The following is a 21,353-nucleotide window of genomic DNA, read 5'->3' as shown; positions in this document are numbered from 1 at the left end:
GTACATATAAGGACAATTTGAATTTAACTCACTTTTGAAGATCTAGTTTGAAATATATTTTGATTGGACACTTTTCACTATCATGTATTGTTTTAAGCTCAGTACAGAATACAATTTTGTATCTACCTTTTTTTTTTTTTTTGAGATAGAGTTTCGCTCTTGTTACCCAGGCTGGAGTGCAATGGCGCGATCTCGGCTCGCCACAACCTCAGCCTCCTGGGTTCAGGCAATTCTCCTGCCTCAGCCTCCTGAGTAGCTGGGATTACAAGCACGCACCACCATGCCCAGCTAATTTTTTGTATTTTTAGTAGAGACAGGGTTTCACCATGTTGACCAGGATGGTCTCGATCTCTCGACCTCGTGATCCACCCGCCTCGGCCTCCCAAAGTGCTGGGATTACAGGCGTGAGCCACCGTGCCCGGCTATATCTGCTTTTTATAGTCAATGTGTGCTGATAATGCCATGTCACATTTAAAATATCCTTGGTAATGAGAAAAGATAAATAAATAAAAATGAAAATTTTAGAAGAATATTTTACTGGTCTGAAAACAGAAATAAATATTTTGTTACTTTATTGACTAACATTTATAGGGCTTTGAATGATGTGCTTAGGCTATTTATTCTAACTGTGTGCAGACATTGTGCACAGGAAATCATGTCTTATTTCTGAAAGTTCGCTTGTCCTCCAGATTGTCAGTATTAACAAATTTCACTTTGCTAAGTTTGCTCTTGCTCTTTAATAATTAATCAAAATCTAATATTAGCAAACACTTTATTGCAAATGAAACAAGACTGTAAAGAACCATGATAGAAAGTATTTTAGTCTCTACATGTTGCCATTTAGTTTTCTGCTGTGAGATCTTGGAGCTCACTGTTTTTCTAATCAGTTATGTAAAGTCTTACAAAGTCACGGCTGTCTGTTTTTAAAATTATGTCTTATTAAATGCAAATTGTATTTTTCACTTTGCCAAGCAGCAAATAGTAAAACCAATTTATCTCTCTATACATATGATTCTCAAACATATTATTAAATAGTTAAAAGTAAAGAAACACTTTTATTGTTTAATCTTATTTATCATGAACAAATAGACATTTCTGATCTTTTAAAGAGTGTTTTAGGGTATATTGCAATTGACACCAAGTTTAGAAACTATTTGTATCCTTGTGAATGTCATTTGGACTCCATCTTGTGCCAGAAATTTCTGGCATATTGTTATGTTAACCCAAATCTTAATATAGTATGCTTGGTTAAAAAAAATCCTAATGAGATGTTTATTTTAGTTTATGTTTTCAATATAATTATCCTGAAGGGAGTTCTGATTGAATGCAATCATATTTTAATTTTTACTAGAAATTTACTTATATATATGTCAGCTGTAACAAGTATTATGACACTTATTTCTAAATAAGGAATTGAATGTTTGAAAACAGTTTTTTCAGGTCAAAGCACAGTTCTGAACGTGTATTCTCAGAGCAGTAAATTGTTGGTATCTACTTATCCAAGGTTTTAATATCTAATGCAATAATAGAGCCCCATCAATATATGGCTAATAGCACATATAAAGTATCTGCTAGTAGTCCATCTCTCATAAAACCGCCTTTAGCCTTAATTCAAATCCATTGATTCCTATTCCAGTTAAAACCAAAGAACTTAATATGTCTTTTAATCCTTTTATTGTAAGCTAGGATAAAATTAATTTTACCCTAGAACTGCACAAAGCCAATTAACATGATCTTTAGAGTTATTTAGTAAAGTGCTTCAAACTGTTAAATTTATCTTGACCTCTTGGTTGCACTCTCTGACTGCTTTTTAAATGAAGTAATCAATATCTCATAGCCCTTTAAATAGCTTAAACTTCTCAAATATTTTACCTGTATTCTAGTTAAGCTGTAAGTAAAGTGTTTACTCCTGTTTGTATAAATCTGGAGTCGATTATGCTAAATCTGAAGACAATTATGTACTTTTGAAGAACACTGTATGAAGGAAATGGTTGTTTTAATCAAAATTAAAGCCTCATATTTTGTTGTAAGTAACCGAATAATGAGACCTCATATCATTTTCACACAGAACAGCTATTCTGTTTGCAACTTAAAATGTAGAATATTTATGTCCTTTGCCATCACATGCAGCTTCTGTTTTCCACACAGCGCTAGTTGAAGGTATTAATTTTCTTACTGTGATAGGGTGATCAACCGTCCTGTCAAGAAAATGGATCTCCACATCATCCCTTAGCATGATTAAATGGAGGCATGTCTCTGTGAAAAAAATACCAAATTTTCATGAGACAAATGAAACCGTAGAAAGGTTTACTTTTACAGAATTATTTTATTTTTAATATCTCAAAATCTTTCATTTGGCTGTCATTCTATTTGTAGGATAACATCACAACTAATTACATATTTCTTCTATCATTTAACAGAAAATACAGGCAAACCAATCATTTAAAGATATTTCCAAATTTGAAAAACTGTAGGAATGAGAAATTGCCATGTTATTTTTAGAACAGTAGCAGGGATGGACAGCTCTACCTTAGAGAATCACTAATCAGTCAGTGTCTCCTTTAGGGACTCCTTTTTTCCTTCTTTTTTACCTATTTTCTTACTAACAAAGAGCTATCATCTTTTTAGATCTGAATCCTGATAAAAATTGCATACTGTAGAAATTCAGCATCAGTAGTGTTAATTGCCAGTTGGACGGTGTTCTTATGCGCCTATGTACATACCAAACTTTAAACTACACCAAGTGATGTACTTGACAGCTAATTAAGATTTCATATTTTGGCCACTTAGCAGAGGGCACCTGTTACTATTCTTTCTATTAGCTTAGGAATAAAATTTACAGATGACTGAAAGTACAGTATTAAAACTTCCCTGAAGTCTTAATGCCTTCCCCAGGAGTGGGAGTTAAGACAAAATTGAGGCAATTAAACAAAAGGAACATAGAGAAGGTGGGGGACCAGGGACGGAGGTGGAGCTCACCAAATGCCCCTGTTGTTTAATTTCCTACTGGAAGGAGCCCATGTGTGCTTCTGTGCCCCCTCCCGCTTCAAGCAGTGGCCGTTGCAGAGGCTGAACGGCTGGGGTCAATGCCTTGCCTATTGATCAGTATCCCTGCAGTCCCTTGCTCCAGCAGCTGCTTCATTGGCTTCTTTCAGGGCCTGCTTCAGTACATTAGAATAGAAATCCATAACCAGAGCTGTGCTCATCCAAGCAGGGGAAGAAACTAAATTAAATGGTATAAAACAATCTTGGATCAGGAGTTTGTGCCAATTCATCTTGATCTAAGATGTCACACCAGGCTCTCCGTCTGAGCACCTGGGCTAGAGGCAGCCATAGTGAAAATAGATGGAGCTGCGATCATTCATTTGTCAGCTAAGGAGCAAGGCAGCGGTTAGCAATTCCCTTCTGCAGAGGTCAGCTGACAGAACAATCAGTGCAACTGCAGAATAGAGCTTTCCTTTGAACTATTGTTATGGAGCGTGCTCTTGCTGAGACATGGGGGAGGGGAGCTCGGTTTGCTTCCTGTTTCAAGAATGCTATGTAAAGGGTAAAATATATAGTCCATGAATCTAGATGCAGTGCCGCAGAGCTTTTCCTCCTGTGTCTGTTCTTATATGTAAACAAAGTTGGTTTTAAATGTGTGCCCTGAGATACAGATTATCAGACTGTTACATATCGCTTTTTCTAGAATTAAGGTTTCTCTAAACACAGAGGCAATGATTATCGATTTTTTTCTTAGTACGATTACACTTTTAGGTGTTTTTTTCTTGCTTTAGTTACCATAGCTATCACAGATTGGTGTCATACTTTGAATGTGTAATAACATATCTCTGCTACTACTTTTACTGACACTTCCTCTCTGTCTTTAAACCAGAAAATTTCCATGAAGAGAGAAATGCATACTTTGGTGTCAGACTAGAAGATATTTTAAATATTTATTAATTTAAAATATTTTTATTAAAAAATGTAATTCATAAAATATGATTTACCATGACAAAATAATTTGTAACATTAGAGCATCATTAATAAACCTGCATGTAATCTGCAATATCCTATACAAAATTCAACAAATTAAGAAAATAGGTCATAACCAAAATTTTACATGAGCAATTAGAATAGTTTTAAAGATAAATCTATTATCTGTGGGCTCCTTTCAGATTTTTCCTTTCTGTACACTACTTAAAAGCGAATGGCAAACATCCAGAACTAACTTTAAAAAAAAAAAGTACAATGTGCAGAAGCTAAGAAACCATAACAGCAACAACAAATCTTTTTTGTATTCATAATCGCACCAAACATTTTGGGAATCCAAGTGAGTAATACTCTCTGGTGTTACCATCTTAGTTTTCTAGGTAACCAACTCTCCTATGTGCTCTCATGCCACTTTCTCAGTTCTTTTTCAATTATTAGATTCTTTATAATATCCTATAATTTCCATTTATTAGATTCAAGTAGGTTTCCTTGCCAACATCCAGATTTTTTTGTGTCTTTCAGCACAGCTAAACAATGGAATTTAAAGTGTATACTATAAAGTCATGTCCTCCAGAAATTTTTTAAAGTTCTGGAAAGGCTGTATCTACTTTCTTGACAAGGTTGGTTTGTTTTAATTAGGATTTTTTAAAAGAACTTAGGATATGACATCTCAAATCTTTCTGCCATATTTCCATCTTCTCAGACCTCACCGTATATTATATCGTAAAGCTCTCTACTTCCTGTATCTTCTGTTTAACATCGCAATTTTCTTCAGTACCCCCCAAGTGATCACTCCACTTCTAATATTCTTTATAGTGTGCTTACAGTGGATTTTTAAAACCCTAAATCTAATTAAGTTATGCTATAGTTTAACACATATCTTGCACATCTTCCCACTGTTTGTGGGATACAAATTGGAATGTGCATGTGACCTACAGAATCGTATATGATCTGGCCTTTGCCTGCCTCTCCTGCCTCATTTTCTCCTCTAGGGTTAGAGTTCCAGCCAATTTACCTGTCCTTGAAATAGAAATCCACAGGCCACTTCACGCTTTAAGTTCCTGAACACACTGTTCTTTACATCCAGAAAGTTCTCATTGATTCTGTAACCTATGTATTTCCAATGCCTTTTTAGTACCCCTTAAGTTCAGTGAGGGCAGGGCTTTACTTTTCTTATATTAATTTTATCTAGCATAATGCCAGGCATACATAAGACATGCAATTCTTACATGCTGAGTATCCAAGTTCAATAATGGATGGAATGAACTCCTACCACCACTGGTTCTTACTGTTCTCCGCCTGATCATTGTATGAGTCTTCTTTTGGTTTTCCTTGACACCAGTCTTATTTGACCTAACAGTTCATCCTCCATACTGCCACTACCATGATTTAAAAGTGAATGAATCTAACATCACCACCTTGTACAAAACTATTCAGCGGCTTTCAATTAACCATAGGTTGGAAGTCTTCAGCTTGCCATACGAGGCCTCTCATGGTTTGGCACCTCTTTATTTTGCCTTACCTCCAGTAATACAGAACAACAAAGCAAAACAAATAGATAAAACAAAATACCAAAAAGTAGGCAGAGGGCCTTGCTGCTAATTTCTGGATTGGCATACTGAGTTTTGAGTGACCTTTGTTGTACTCATTTAATCAACATAATAAAGCAAAGAACTGAAAGTGGCCAGAGAAACTAGGTGGATTAACACTAGAAAAAGCAGAAAGCTGACCTCCAATCAAGATGGCTCCAGGAGTTCACTTTTTTAATCCTCCTGTGCCAAATACATTGCTATGATGGATAAAATATACAAAGAGAAAACCAAAGAGACATAACTGACTCAAAAAAGATGTCTCTATGGACCAGTAATGAAATAGAAATGTAATGATCTGGGCTGAAACCATTAGCTGCTTTCCAGAAGCAGGCTTTTGGCTCCTATGGGCTAAAGAGGACTTAAAATACATCATGAATAAAATGTAAAGCCAGGAGCTAGGCTATGGCTTCCTCAGTTCCTGAAAGGACTTTGAAAAGATCTGAGTACATTGCTACTCAGAAAAAAATTGATAAGAGGAAAATGTGTGTGTTAAGTATGTGACTGGCAATGTTAACCATAATATGAAACAGTGAAAATAAGTGAGTGCTCTTCAACTTAAGAAACTAGAAGTGAAACAGAGAGAAGAGATAATGTAAAGATAGTAGAGGAGAAATCATAAAAATAAGAGCAGAAATTAACGAGATAAAAAACAACGATACATAGGATCAAAACCAAAGTGTTTTTTTAAACAATAATCTGAGACTGAGCAAAGTGGCTTATGCCTATAATCCCAGCACTTTGGGAAGAGAAAGCAGGAAGATCACTGGAGGCCAGGAGTACGAGACCACCTTGGGCAACATAGTGAAACCCTGTCTCTACAAAAATAAAAACCCAAACAAAAATAATTTGGTAAAATATATATTTCCAGGAAAACTTGGGGAAAAGCATGAAAAATAATATTAGAGAAGATATAAATGTACAGTGTTTAAAGGATCCGTAGCTGCTGATATACTTGAGTTTTTTTAATAATGTAGAGAATACTATAAATAATTTCATACCAATACATTTAAAAATGTAGATGAAATCTTTTAAAATTATAATCTGCTGGAAAGGATTTAAGAAAGTCAAACTGAATGAGGAGCTATTAAAGAATATAAATTTATAATAAATATTCCTTCCTTCTTGCTGCTACTTTTGCCACCATCTCCTACCCTCTGACTCTAGATAAGGAGTGTCCCAAGATGCAGACTCTTAATAGTTTTAGAGGAGAATTTTCATGAAACTTCAAGAATCCTTCAGCTGTTTTCAAGGAATGTTGGAAGGGAGACCTCAGGGACTGAGAGAGCGAACATCACTTAACTCATTTTTTGAAGCTTGTATTATGTTGATACTAAGTATAGAAGATGAAAAAATTATAGAGCAATCTCACTTATAAACATAAATGTAAAAAAGCCTATCAGCAAAGTTAGTTCAGGATCTGTCTGTCGGTGTGTATATCTATCGGTGTATCTATCTGTCACTGCCCATCCATGCATACGTTTATCCAGGGTTTACCGCAGATATGGAAGCATAGTTCAAGACCAGAAAATATATTAATTTATTTCAGGTAACATTGATATGATTAAATAATAGATAAAAATTAGAAAATGTCAGAATCGTGGTGACCTTTAGGGCAGGAGGGCAAGGCAGTGAGGTCAAGACACAGTCTATGGTAGGCTTTGATAATACCCAGGTTAGTTAATTACTTTATTAAAATCGGAAACCTTTGGAAAACATCAGTATTTTATAAAGTTTGTTAATTGTGTACAAGTTTGTCATGATTTATGTGTATATTTTCTAACAATTCTGTGGATGCTTATAATGCATAATAAATATCAAAAAATAATGGTAGACTATTTTTAGAGTGGAGTAGAACTAAAGAGCAGAATTGTACAAGTCTTAAAAGAATGTGGCAGGAGTGAGGTTGAAAAAGGAAATTTTTAGAAGTAATAATATGTATTAGGAATGGTATGTATGTTATATATCCAGGACTTGAACTCGGATCTGGAACAAGTAAACTTAAACATTTATAGAACTCTCCACTTTAAATATACAAAATACACATTCTTATCAGCACCGTGTCACACCTACTTACAGGTTTAGATGAAATATTGATTGGCTGCTTGTTTGTTATTTTCTTCCCTCATTTTTTCCTGTCCCCATTATTGAGCACAATTATTGGTATAAAAGAGGTTTTCAGTACCCATTTTTAGACTGCATTCTAACCTGGGCAATAAAGCAACACTTCCATTCTCTCCCTCTTCCTCTTTCTTTCTCTCCTTCATTCTTTTTTCTTTCTTTCTCTCTTTCTTTTTTTCCTTCTTTTTTTTTTTTAAAAAAAAATTGACCATTGCTCCTTTACACAGTTATTAGTCTAACATTCGCTTGTTTCTGTTATTAATAGTTGTAGAAAGTTCAAATACAGCCAGAGATACCATTTGACCCGGCGATCCCATGACTAGGTATATACCCAAAGGGTTATAAATCATTCTACTATAAAGACACATGCACATTTATGTTTATTAAAAAAAAAAAGAGAGAGAAAGAAAAAAGAAATGAAGGATTTAAAAAAAAATGTTAACATTCCTATTATTTATTGGTATCCCAGTAAAGGTATTTAAAAATTTTTAATATTTTTTTATATATCCTTCTGCTTTTTCTTCTGAATGTGAGACTATGCTGAACTTTGCTTCAGTAACAAGTATTTCTTCAAATATCTGATTTCTGTTTTGCATTCCAGCCCATACTAGTGGTAATCATCATCCTTCTCCTCCTTGTATGGCCCATCCCTCTTATTGGCTGCAAGACTTATCCTTTAAGTCTTAAATCCAAGATATTCTCTTTTTTTCATGTACTTGTGAGATTCTTAGAAACCTGGGCTATTTTCATGCTTTGTAATTTTCTGATCCAAAGTGGATACCTAATAAATATTTTTTCAATTAATGAACAACTTAATAAATTAATGAGCAATCTTTCTAAAAAATGTATTGAGGTAAGATTTATGTTCTATAAAAGTCATCCTTTTAAAATGTTGAATTCAGTGATTCCTAGCATATTTGGGGTTGTACAGATTCTACCTCAATCTAATTTTAGAACATTTTCATTGCCTCCAAAAACTAGTACTAATTAGAGATTGTTAACCATTTTACCCCACTCCACTAATCTGCTTTCTGTCTCTGTGGATTTGCCTATTGTGAACATTTCATATAAACGGAATCATACAATATCTGGTCCTTTGTGACCAGCTTCTTCCCCTTAGCATAGTGTTTTCAACGTCATTCATGTGGCATGTATCAGTACTTCATTCCTTTTTATTGCTGAGTAATCTAATTTTGAATGGATATACTTAGGTTGGTACAAAAGTAATCATGATTTTTGTCAAAAACTGTGATTACTTTTGCACCAACCTAATACGTTTTCCTTATGATTCAGTTGATGGGCATTTAAGTTGTTTCCAAGCCTATTTTGAAGAATGCTGCTAAGAGCATCCATGTACAAGTCTTTGTGTATACATGTGTGTCATTTCTCTTTGGGAGATATCTTGGAGTGGAATTGCTGGGCCACATGGTAACTCTATGTCAAACTTGTTGAGGATCTGCCAAACTTTTTTCCGAAGTAGTTGTGCCATTTTTATCATGCCCCTCAACAAAGCGTGAAGGTTTCCGTTTCTGTGCATCCTCAACAGCACCGCGACGGTCTTTTTCATTGCAGCCATTCTAGTGGATGTGAAGTGGTATCCCATTGTGGTTTTGCATTGCATTTTCCTAATGACTAATGTTCATGTGCATATTGACCATTCATACAACTTTCAAAGAATATCTATTCGGATTGTTCTTACTATTGAGTCGCAAGAGTTTTTATATATTCTGGAGATAATTTTTATTAGATACGTGGTTTGATAAAGAGTTTCTGAGTCTGCGGGTTGTCTTTATCCTTTCTCTATTAGTCTTTTCAAGCACAAAAGTTTTTAATATTGATGAAATCCTATGTACATTTTTTAAAAAATTACTCATGCTTTTGATATCATATCTGAGAAATCATTATATAGCCCCAAATTACAAACATAAACACCTATGTTGTCTTCTTAGAGTTCTTTTGTTTTAGCTCTTACATTTAAGACTATGATCAATTTTCAGGGTTTTTTGTTTTTGTTTGTTTTTTTGCATGTTGAAAGATGGGGTCTATCTAAATTCATTCTTTTGTAACAACTTCGCCTAGTGCCATTTCTTGGAAATACTGTTCTTTCCAGAATGTGCAATATTGAATGTTTTTCTAATCATATGTCTTTTTTTCTATTGATTTGTTTTAAATGGAGATTCTATGTTTTGGTTTTCAGGTTGCTTATCAAGTGTCCCACAAATGAAAAAAATTTCTACATCTTATGAGGAAAGACGAAAGCAAGCTACTGCTATTGTTTTACTTGGAGTAATAGGAGCCGAATTTGGTGCTGAAATTGAACCTCCTAAGCTATTGACCAGACCTCGAAGCTCTAGCCAAATTCCTGAGGGATTTGGGTTGACTAGTGGTGGATCCAACTACTCGCTGGCGAGACATACTTGTAAGTTTTAAAATTTCTAATGCTGATCGTTGCTTCTTGATACATATTATTTGTCAGCAAAATCTCATAATATTGAATATATCCTGAATATTAACCCTTTTAGATTGCTTGCATAAAGTTAGAAAGCAGTACAGTCTGGCACATTTCCCATTAGTTTTAGTAACCTGAACTCCTTTTTAAAAGTTAAAACTTAGGCTTTTAAATGCTTTTCTCAAAATACACATTTCTGACCTTTGTATTTTTGCATTGTTGGTCCAGATTTTAGCCAAAATTTATGAAAGCTAGCTTCAAGTTAAAACTCCTAAAATAATTTCTGGAAAACTATGCAGTTTGTTCTGAATGTGGTGTGAAAAGTCAGTTGTGGGGTAGAAAACCAATCTTTTCTTTTGAAAAGAAAATATATTTGTTCTCCTTTCAATAAATAAATGCTCAAAAATATTTGTTAAATGGCATATTAATAAATTAGTATGTATATGTAATACATATAAATAATGTGTTTATTGGAAAGAGCTTGCATGATGAATTATGAAATATCCGTGTAATTTCAAAAATATTCCAGTAACAGTTTTAAAATGACTACAGACTATAACAGTCAAAATTCAAAGGGCTGTGTCTTTCTACTGTCTTTGGTTCTATGCTTCGTATGTTAATAATGGATAAGGGTGCTTTAAAATAAGCTGTGTTAGTACTGGGTGTCAACTCCTTTCAGTAAGGTCAAAGTGGCATGTGGCACCATTTGGCAAAATTATTTCTAATAAATTGTGTTCTCTTAAAGAACAAATAAGTCCTACTGACTACATCACAAAATATTCTTGTGGAGCAAAATGCTATAGATCCTTTTGCTTTTTGGCCTTTAAGTAAAAGAAAAAGATGCATGTTACTTTGTTATTTATGACAGCAGTGAACTTCACTGGGCCATTGCCACACACTCTTTCTGTAAAACTCATGGCCATGTTAGTGACTTTTATTATAAAAGCCCTTCAATAGACTTAGCTGCCCCTCCTATCACTTTTTTTTAAAGACTTCATTCAACAAATACTTACTGGTGATAATCTCTTGATCTCAATTTGAGAATCAGAGTAATAACATTTAAATTTAAACAATACCGCCAACAACCACAATAAAGCAACTATTTTGAGCACTTCTTTTTTTTTTTTTTTTTTTTTTTTTTTTTTTAAAGTTCTTTCCTTGCATTAACTCACTTCATCCTGGTAATAACCCTGTAAAGTGGATCCCTGTTATCTCCATTTTTTGCATAATGCTGGCAGGACATAGAGAGGTTCTTGTGTCAGTATGCTGAGAATTATGGTTTCCAGATTCATGCATGTCCCTAAAAAGGACACAAACTCATCGTTTTTTACAGCTGCATAGTATTCCATGGTGTATATGTGCCACATTTTCCTTGTCTAGTCTATCATTGATAGGCATTTGGGTTGGTTCCAGGTTTTGCTATTGTAAACAGTGCTTCAGTGAACATAAGTGTGCATGTGTCTTTATAATAGAATGATTTATAATCCTTTGGATACATACCCAGTAATGGGATTGTTGGGTCAAATGGAATTTCTATTTCTAGGTCCTTGAGGAATCACCACACTGTCTTCCACAATGGCTGAACTAATTTACTCTCACACCAACAGTGTAAAAGTGTTCCTATTTCTCCACATCCTCTCCAGCATCTGTTGTCTCCAGATTTTTTAATGATCACCATTCTAACTGGTGTGAGATGGCATCTCAGTGTGGTTTTGATTTGCATTTCTCTAATGACCAGTGATGATGAGCATTATTTCATGTTTATTGGCCTCATGTATGTCTTCTTTTGAAAAGTGTCTGTTCATGTCCTTTGCCCACTTTTGAATGGGTTGGTTTGTGTTTTTTTCTTGTAAATCTGTTTTAGTTATTTGTAGATTCTGGATATTAGCCCTTTGTCAGATGCATAGATTGCAAAAATTTTTTCCTGTTAGGTTGATTGCCAGTTCACTCTAATCTTGAAACAAATCCGTGAAATACACCAAAATAGAACCTCCTGAAAGAATAAATTTCACAGGACCTACAAAACAAAAATACAATAAATTAAAAAAAAAAAAGTATTCAGGCAACAAATAGCATAATGAATAGGACAGTACTTCATATCTCAATACTAATGTTGAATGTAAATGGCCTAAATGCTCCACTTAAAAGATACAGAATGACAGACTGGATAAGAATTCATCAAGCAGGTATCTGCTGTCTTCAAGGGACTCACATAACACATAATGATTCATATAAACTTAAGTTAAAGGGGTAGAAAAAGATATTTCATGCAAATGGACACCAAAAATGAGCAGGAGTAGCTATTCTCAGACAAAATAAATTTTAAAGCAACAGTAGGAAGACAAAGAGGGACATTATATAATGGTAAAAGGACTTGTCCAACAGGAAAATATCCCAATTTTAAATCTATGTACACCCAGCACTGGAGCTTCCAAATTTATAGAACAATTACTACTAGAACTAAGAAATGAGATAGCTACACAATAATGGGGACTTCAGTAGTCCACTAACTATAATAATTTTATTTGAAAATTGTTACTACTATCATTAGAAAAAAAGGAAAGAGGGGGAAAGAGGGATTTGAAAAGCTGTGGCAGCATAGAAACAGATTTTTCAAAGAAGTATTGGGAATCGAAGGGCCTTAGTACTGAACATTTGGATTGTTAAGATAGTAAGTTGAACTATATGTAAAGGGATTCTGGAGTGTATTTCTGGCATGAGCTCAACCTGGGCTGAACTGCACTATGGGGAGGGACTTTTACATAGTTTCTCCTCACCTTTCTCAATGAAGATAAATAAAATTTATGCAACCATTTTAAATATCTAAGTGTTTTAGAACCTGGCTTCTTGTTTGAGCATTTTGGGTGAAGGACTAGCTATGGAAAGGGAAGGCTGCAATGCTTCTTAGTAAATTCTATGGAAGTTTGTAGCAGGCAAGGAATTCTGTATCAGAACGAATGATATAGTACCTATTAGAACCAATTTAAAATGTGTAGAATGTCCTTGATATTTTTTTCCTTTCTTGTTCTTAGCCTATTTTAACAATTATAAAAGTGTTTTAAAGGTAATCATGGATTTGCTTTTTACTTTTATCCCATTAACCTATTTTTTTTGTTTTTTGTTTTTTGTTTTGCTCAGAGGTCTTAAGTTCCTTGATGGTAAATTTGCCTGCCACAGGGATTTTCAAGACGTTTCTTATTTGAATTGGGATGTTTTAATTAAATTTAGATTTGTCAATTTAAATCATGCTCTTCTGTTTGAAAACAGTTAGATGTCTCAATGATCCTGTGTCTTACTTACATGCACTCTTTTTGATCAGGCATGCGTAATCTTATAATGTTAACCTGTTGGAAGCTGCTCTGTGTATTGCCATGTTTGTTTATATGGCATTTAGAATGCATTGCTACCATTAAATATTTACTCTTTATGGCATCCTATTGAATGAGATAATAATTATCCTCATTTTGAGATAAAGCCATTAAGATACAATATTTAATGAACTTTAATTGCTAATTTAGTTAGAGGCATAGATAGTGAGTCCTAACCTTCCTCCTAAAGCATTCTGTGAAAACTCATAATGTAGTGAAACCTCAGCTGTCCACATTGATGGGAGGAAGGAACACTGATGCATAACTCAAAAGTCATACTTAGTTTTGTAACATACCTGGTACTTTTTTGAACATAGATGAATCTTTTGTGGGAGTTACGCTTTACATATATTGAAATCACATATTGAAGACAAAGCTGAAGGACTCTGAAGATTAATGAGAAGCCTAGACTAGGCCAGGTTATGGTGTACCCCTGGGTAAGCTATGTATCCCTCTGGGTCGCAGTATTCTCTTGCATAAAATAAAAAGCAGGAAATATTCTGACTTTAAAGCTTCTTTTGGTCCAAATAGTCTTCTGCTCCTGAAGTGAAATTCAAAGCATCCCAGGAAATTCACCTGCTTATCACCTTCCCATTTTTTTCTTCCCATGCTGGGATGGCTGCTGTCTTGTTTTATATCAGCACACTTTAGTAGAAAGCCTTCTGCATTTTTATTCCAACCCACAAATGAGACGTTATTAGAATGTTTTAAGGTATTATTTATGACATTACCTTATAGGTCTTTTGGTTCATTCTCTGATTGGGTCTCTTCTGCTCATGTTATAATTGTGGAATTATACTGGCACATCTGTAGTAAATTCCATTTTGCTCTCTCATTAGCTTTTTGACTTTGGGCAAATGTCATAAGTCATTTCCCGAGGCAGCAGACTCTGAGGCAGATTTGTGTGCCGGGTATTCTTAGGATCAATATCTATCTTGAGGGGAGTGAAACAGTATTGGGCAGAGGGGGAAGTTGAATTGTGTTTTAATTGCATAGAAGGCCTCAGTTGCTCTTGGGGAACTCTGGAGCTAGGATGACCCTTCAGACTTGTCCCGAATTAGGGATCAGAGCTCAACTTTAATATCCCCTTGTCAGTCAGTCATTGGATTGGGGAAGGGTTGGGAGGCCTAGGAAGGAGGCGTAACTTTGGATAAGGCAGCTTTCCTTATCCTCGGGCAAAGCCCACAGAGGGATTCCACTGAGACTTGTCAACCACAAACATCCCCAAGAACTGAAGAGAGGGAGGACTTCAGTCCTGGTCGGGAGCATGTGGGCAGCCTCGCCGGCTTCTCTGCAGCATGCTAACTTGCATGTGTCCCAGCTCCCTTTCTGTTTTAACAAATGGAGAGACAAAGAAATACCATTGATTTAACACCTTTTTAATCCAACTCCATACATATCTCTTGTTACCTTGCAAGACACACATTTTTGTCCAACACTTAGCATAATATGAGGCACGTTAATAATAGCTGGTCATTGACCATAGACTCTTTGCCCAACATTTTGCTCTGTACTTTACATGTACCATCTTATTTACTCTTTTCGTCCTATCAAATAAGTACCATTTCTACTCTCATTTATCAGATGAAGAAACGGAAGCTTTGATTAGTACCACCAAATATATTTACTAAAGATTTGTAAAATTGGATTAAACTTTGTGTGGGCAATAAATTGAAGGCATAGATAAAACATTTTTTAAAAGATTACTTGGCTAAAAAGTACCAAGCTTAGACTTGAACACGTGTTCCAACTCTAAACCAGTATATTTTCACCATTTCACATGCTTTTTGTGTGTTATAAAGAAGATTGAGAACTGCTGCTACAGAGAAGAGAGGGAATGCCAGCAAGTACCAGGTCACCTGTGAATACGGACATCTATTGAAGCTTTCATTTAGGAATGTGCTGTTGCTGTGGATATGCATAGACATTAAAAATTCACATCTCTGCGTTTTGGGAATGGCTTTCTCTTTGATGTGAGATACATTAGAGGCAATTAATTTTTTTCCACAGTGAATCTTTAGAAGCACTGTAATGCTGGCCAAGGTACATGGTCTACCTACCATTACATGGAAAATGCCATATTTGTGACATTTGTGGGTTTTTTTCCCCTAGGAAAATGATCCACAGATTCCATTACATTCCCAAAAGAAGGTCATTAAATAAAAATGAATAGGAACTACTGCAAGAGTTTGTAGAAATAATTGCTTACCTGTTATTGATTTTTAAAAATAATATAGAATTACAAATTAGTTCAGCCAAAATTGCAATTGATAACAAAACTAGTGGTAGTTGCAAGTTAACATCAAAAGTAGCAACAACGACAAGCCGTTTGCAAGGATAAGCAATGGCAAAATAACAGATACTTGTACCATTCACAGTTACCAGGTTGTGTTGCTGAGCTGCCGATGTGGCCATGGAGATTGCATTTCTGTTTGCTTTCCTTTGTGTTTCCAATCTGGCCATCCTAGCACTTAGAATGAATCTGGCCTTCCTGTCTGGCTCCTTACTCTCTTCTCTGTCTTGTTCGTCCTCAGTGTACTCACTCAGCATGCCGTGTTCCTTACCACCACCTCTCACTTGTATTTTTATCTTTGAAAATCATCCTGGTTGCAGATGCCACTGGACTTACATCACCATTACATCTGTGTTTAGACAGTGACTCTTCACTCTAGCTATGTACTCAAATCACGTGCAGAGTGTTTTTAAAACGTGGGTATCTGAGCATTTAGGTAGGCTTCCTGTTCAGAACTCCAGGGACGGAATTCAGGCATCTGTATTCTTTTTAAAGCTTCATATGTAATTTTGATGTGTAGCCAGAGCAGAGAAACCCAGTAGAACAGAGGATCTTGTATAATTATTTTAAATTGAGTATTTTATGGTAACTCTGGTCATGAAGCTACGTTAATGCACAAATTGTACCTTTTTAAAATATTTTCAAATGGAAGAGATAACGGGAACTAATCAGAGTGAATAAATAACATTTATACTACTCTCAGAAATAATTCTTTAGGTAATTCAGCCTTTTTATTGTGATTTTGTTATTTGAGAACCAGAGCTTGGTTTTGAGTCTTGGGATCACCACATCATAGCTACGTGGCTTTGAATACTTTGTGACTCAGCTTCCTTAACTAAGAAACAGGAATAATATATAAGAGTAGCCCCTACCTCATAGAGTTATTGTAAGGATTAAATAAATCAATGCATGAAAAAAGTGCGGACATATAAGTACTTATAAATGTTAATTTTCGTTGTTGTTATTAGATGTGTTTGTAGAAGAGTAAGGAAAGGAAATACCTCTTTTAAAATCTGTATATATACTTTTAGATCTTCATAAGAAACTTATGAGGTAGATAGTATTATCACCATTTGGTAGGTAGTGAACTGATATTCTTAAAAATTAAGTAACTTCTTTAAAGTTACTTGTCTTATAAACAGTCTCAATCCAGATGCATTTTTTTCCCCAAAGCTCATGCTGTTCTTTTCTGTAACATATACTGATTTTCACTGTTTGTGGTAAAGCACATTAATTCTCAGAGGGTTTGTGTAAAAATACACCTTTCTTTGGCCACATTATGATACACATTTTATATGTTTAAATGTAACACTAAATATTTTTGTTATTATTTGTATTTGGATGAATTTCTATATATTTATTAGCTTGTATCTCGTTTCAACCACATCAGCATACTAAGTTCAGATCAGATGGAAGTTTTGACTCCTCATTTTGCTTTTACTTGTAAATAATGTATGTTGTATAATAGCTTTATCATTTTTAACTGCGATCTGACACTTACATTATAAACCCTGACTGTCTTGATGATGTAATCTCATCCTACGTCTCCAAAAATAACTTTAATTTGCAACCATTTTTTGTTAAGCCACTATACTAAAGACTTTGAGTTTCTCTTCCGGAAAACAAGTAACTTGCACAAGACTATTTCTAAGGTCATCTCCATCTAAAATTACAGACTTCTGTGAAATTAATGTGATGTATTATTATTTTAACTGTAGAGTGCTTGTATTCATTTTGACACTTGAACTTGCCTATCTTCCTTTAATTGTTCTATACCAGTTGTTCAGCTTTTATACATTCCAGTAGTCCATAGCTATGCTATGTGTTTGAAGCTGAGCATCTTTAACATATTTTTCTGCTGTCTGTCCTTTATATAATTCATTCTCCAAACATGCTCAGCTTTATATACTTGTGTTATGTTGAATATAATTGTGTTGTAGGCCATAGACCAGCAAACCGTGACTGTATGTCAAACCTGGGCCCCTTCCCATTTTTTGCAAATAAAGTTTTATTGGAACGCAGCCATACCCATGTGTTTACATATTATTAATGGTTGTTTATGCTATAACAGCAGAGTCAAGTAGTTGCTATAGAAATTGTATGGACTGCAAAATTAGAAGTATTTACTGTCTGGCTTTTTACAAAAGGGAAAAGACAACAACAGAAAACTAACAACCCCTTGAAAAGTCTGTTAATGGTCCTTTCTTGCCATTTAATATACAAAAGGGCTTTGAGGTAACTTAGTTGAAGAAAATACTTCAGTAGCTAAATATTACATCTGTGGTCATAACATTTAGGTAGTTTTAGTTTAGTGTAGATGAGATTATATCATTAAGACAGGGTGTATAAAGCAAGTGTAGCTCACAGTTAAAAATGATAAAGCTGTTATACAAACATACAATATTTACAAGTAAAAGCAAAATGAGAACTATATCCTTATAGGAATTTAAGTACTGTGAAGGCTTTATAATACTTTTTTGGTTTAGAATGTGATGCAGCATATGTTACAAGACTCTTTTTTGCCAGCCACTGAAAGCATATACTAGTTACTTTGATTCAATTTTTCATTTTAGTTCAGTTTTCTTGATGCTTTGTCACTGGATTGCCTTTGTAGCCAGTTTAATATCAGGTCACATTGTTTGCTGGTGACTTTTTTTTCCTGCATAGGACATTCTGGTTTCTAATTTTTTAATGAACTTGGCCTGTAGTTTTCTGAAAGTTCTGCAGAGTGATTCCTTCATATTTGCATGTCTTAATACATGCGTGCACCAGGGTCTCTGTAATGAAAGTATTTAAGTTTCTGTAAGTTCAAACAATTTTATGTCAAGAAGGACCATGAACATCTAGTGTAATCCCTCTAAGAGCTGCAGAGCTTTTGATGGTTCTCTTAGAAAGCCTTTCAGTAAGAAGTATACAGAAGCATTTTGTGAACTTGTTTGTAGACCCCCTGCCATTTCCTTAGAAAACACAATTTCTAAGACTTTGTTGAATACTAGGGAGCCCAAGTCTATTTTGTTTCTTTGCCCTTTGGCCCGTGTGTCAAACGGTAAGTGCTCATCGACTTCTTGGTGCTACCCAATTCAACTGGGCACTGCCAGACCCAAGTCCACTAGAGGACTTGAATGCTTGTGTGAAATCAATAAATGTAGGGCTCTTTCCTTATGCCTTTAGTTTTTAAATTATATTTTTTGAAGCCCTGAGGTTAGATGGAGATGGCTCAGTGGCTGCCTAGGCCCTTCGCACTACTTCAACAACTGCAGAACTGATTTGTGTGTGTGTGTTTTAGAAGTTGGAATTTGACATCACATTGTATGTGCAAAAATAGGGGTAGATTCCTAAAAAATTGACAAAACTTTGAAAGCTAGATGTTATATATCCTTCAAAAACTCAATAATCAGAATTCTTTGTTTTCCCATCTAAACCTGTTCTACTTGTGGTCTTCCCTCTCTCAGTTGATGCTCATTCATTTTTTTCCAGTTTCTTAGGTTCATCCCTAATTCCTCTATTTCTCTGACATAACACATCTATCAAGTATATCTTATTGGGTGTATTTGAAAATATATCCCACAGTCAGCTACTTCTCACTGCCTTTCCTGTTAGCACCAAGGTTGCCTACCTTTATTTTTAATGGGTTCCTGCAAAGCCTTCCTGCCTCATCCTTGTTTTCCTTTCAGTTATGGTAGTGATTCTTTAATAACCTAATGTGGATTGGCCAGGCACAGTAGCTTACAGCTATAATCCCAGCACTTTGGGAGGCTGAGGCAGGTGGATCATGAGGTCGAGAGATTGAGACCATCCTGGCCAACATGGTGAAACCCTGTCTCTACTAAAAATACAAAAATTAGCTGGGCATGGTGGCAACTACCTGTAGCCCCAGCTACTCTGGAGGCTGAGGCAGGAGAATCACTTGAACCCAGGAGGCGGAGGTTTCAGTGAGCCACAGTAGCACCACTGCACTCCAACATGGCGACAGAGCAAGACTCCGTCTCAAAAAAAAAAAAAAAAAAAAAAAAAAAAAAAAAAAAGAACGTAATGTGGATCACATCAATCTTTGGCTCAAAATTCTCTAATGGTCTAAAAGCCAGAGACTTTCTGATTCCCTGAAAGGCACTACCTGAACTCACTTTTCTCCTGTTGTGTACTTTGCTTACTCCAGTGCCCTGGCTGTTTCTCAGGCATACTAGGCGCTCCTTCTGCTGGAATACTCTTTCTTTGAGATTCCTACTTGGTTAACTCCTTCACTTCTTTCAAGCAGCTGCTCAGTTCTCAACTTCTCAATGAGACCTGTCAAGGTCACTCTATTTAATCCTGCAAACTATTGCCTTTCTTCCCCCATATCCAATACCTTGTATATTGTTCTATACTTTCTTTTTTAAAGTATTCGTTGCCTTCCAACATTCTATATATAATTTACCTATTTGTAATAGTTAAGCTATACCAAGTCACTGAAGCTTTGTCTATTTTATCGAGCAATGACTGAATTGTTGAGTGAAAACTAAAGTGGTTATACATAAAGCAACCCTTGTAGTATCATACATTTTAACTGAAACTTTCTCTTTTATTATGTAATTGTTGAGATGATTTTGCTAATCTTTTGAAAGTACATTCATTGTCTGTTAACCTGGACATTCATGGTATGATACATTGTCCGATATAAAAAGTATACAAGTAGTCAAAGGAAAAAATATATGATGATTTCAACAGAAGTAAAAAATTTTTTAAAAGACATTTTTAAAATTCAGAATCTTCTCCAGATAAGGACTCTTTATAAACAATGAGTAGAAAAAAATCATTAGCATGATACAGAACATTATTAAGCTGAAATTAAAAGCTACACCATCCTTAACTGGTTCACATTAGATATATTCTAACAAGTAGCATATTAATGGTATTATTTAGCATGGACACTTTAGCAAATATAACAATATGAGAAACAAGAGTTATGAATATTGAACAGTTTGTAATGTGTATTTGGAAAGCCAAGGATATCCAGGTGTCAATCAGCAGGCTAAATCAAAAATGAATAGTTTTTCTAGCTACTGGTGGACAAAGTGGAAAATGTAAAAAATCATTTTTCAAAAGACCCTTGTAACTAGTAAGATGCTAAAAACTGGGAAGAAAAATACAGACAACAAAATTAAAAATATTTACACAAAGGCTACAGGTAGGAATTTTGTGACAGGAGAAATGCAGATGACAATACAATTTGAACTTACCCAATTATCAAAAGAATTAGAGGATAAGAAAAATTTGCTATATACACTTGGATTTAAAAAAAAATTTTTACGGTGAATAGATATTTGTGTGGTTAAAGTAATAGATGCTCAAATTTAATGAATAAAATAGTAAAACAAACTCAACAATTATGGCTACCAAATGAAATTGCATAGCTAAGATTACACTTAAATACATTTTCCTATTGTGATTATTACACTGTGTATGACTGTATCAAAACATCACATGTACCCCTAAATATGTATATCTACCATGTAGCCAGAAAAGTGAAAAATATAAAAAAGAGAAAAGAATTACAGAATATACTACCAAGGGAACTAAAATAA

The 21,353-nt window shown here is 34.8% G+C and overlaps 1 protein-coding gene across 4 annotated transcripts in view; it reads left to right on the top strand.

The window, feature by feature from the left end:
- Nucleotides 1-21,353, top strand: part of WDR7 (WD repeat domain 7) — a 372,789-nt gene that overhangs the window by 218,383 nt on the left and 133,053 nt on the right. For all 4 annotated transcript variants that reach the window (XM_003926047.4, XM_003926046.4, XM_074383362.1 and 1 more), the window contains one exon: nucleotides 9,880-10,101. In XM_003926047.4, coding sequence (XP_003926096.1) covers nucleotides 9,880-10,101 — 222 coding nt within the window. The remainder of the gene's footprint in view (nucleotides 1-9,879; nucleotides 10,102-21,353) is intronic.

The sequence above is a fragment of the Saimiri boliviensis genome, chromosome 13 (genome assembly GCF_048565385.1).
Source record: "Saimiri boliviensis isolate mSaiBol1 chromosome 13, mSaiBol1.pri, whole genome shotgun sequence".
Classification (NCBI taxonomy): Eukaryota; Metazoa; Chordata; class Mammalia; order Primates; family Cebidae; genus Saimiri; species Saimiri boliviensis.
Note: the sequence above shows the minus strand (reverse complement) of the source record. Positions and strands in the feature narration are given on the sequence as shown.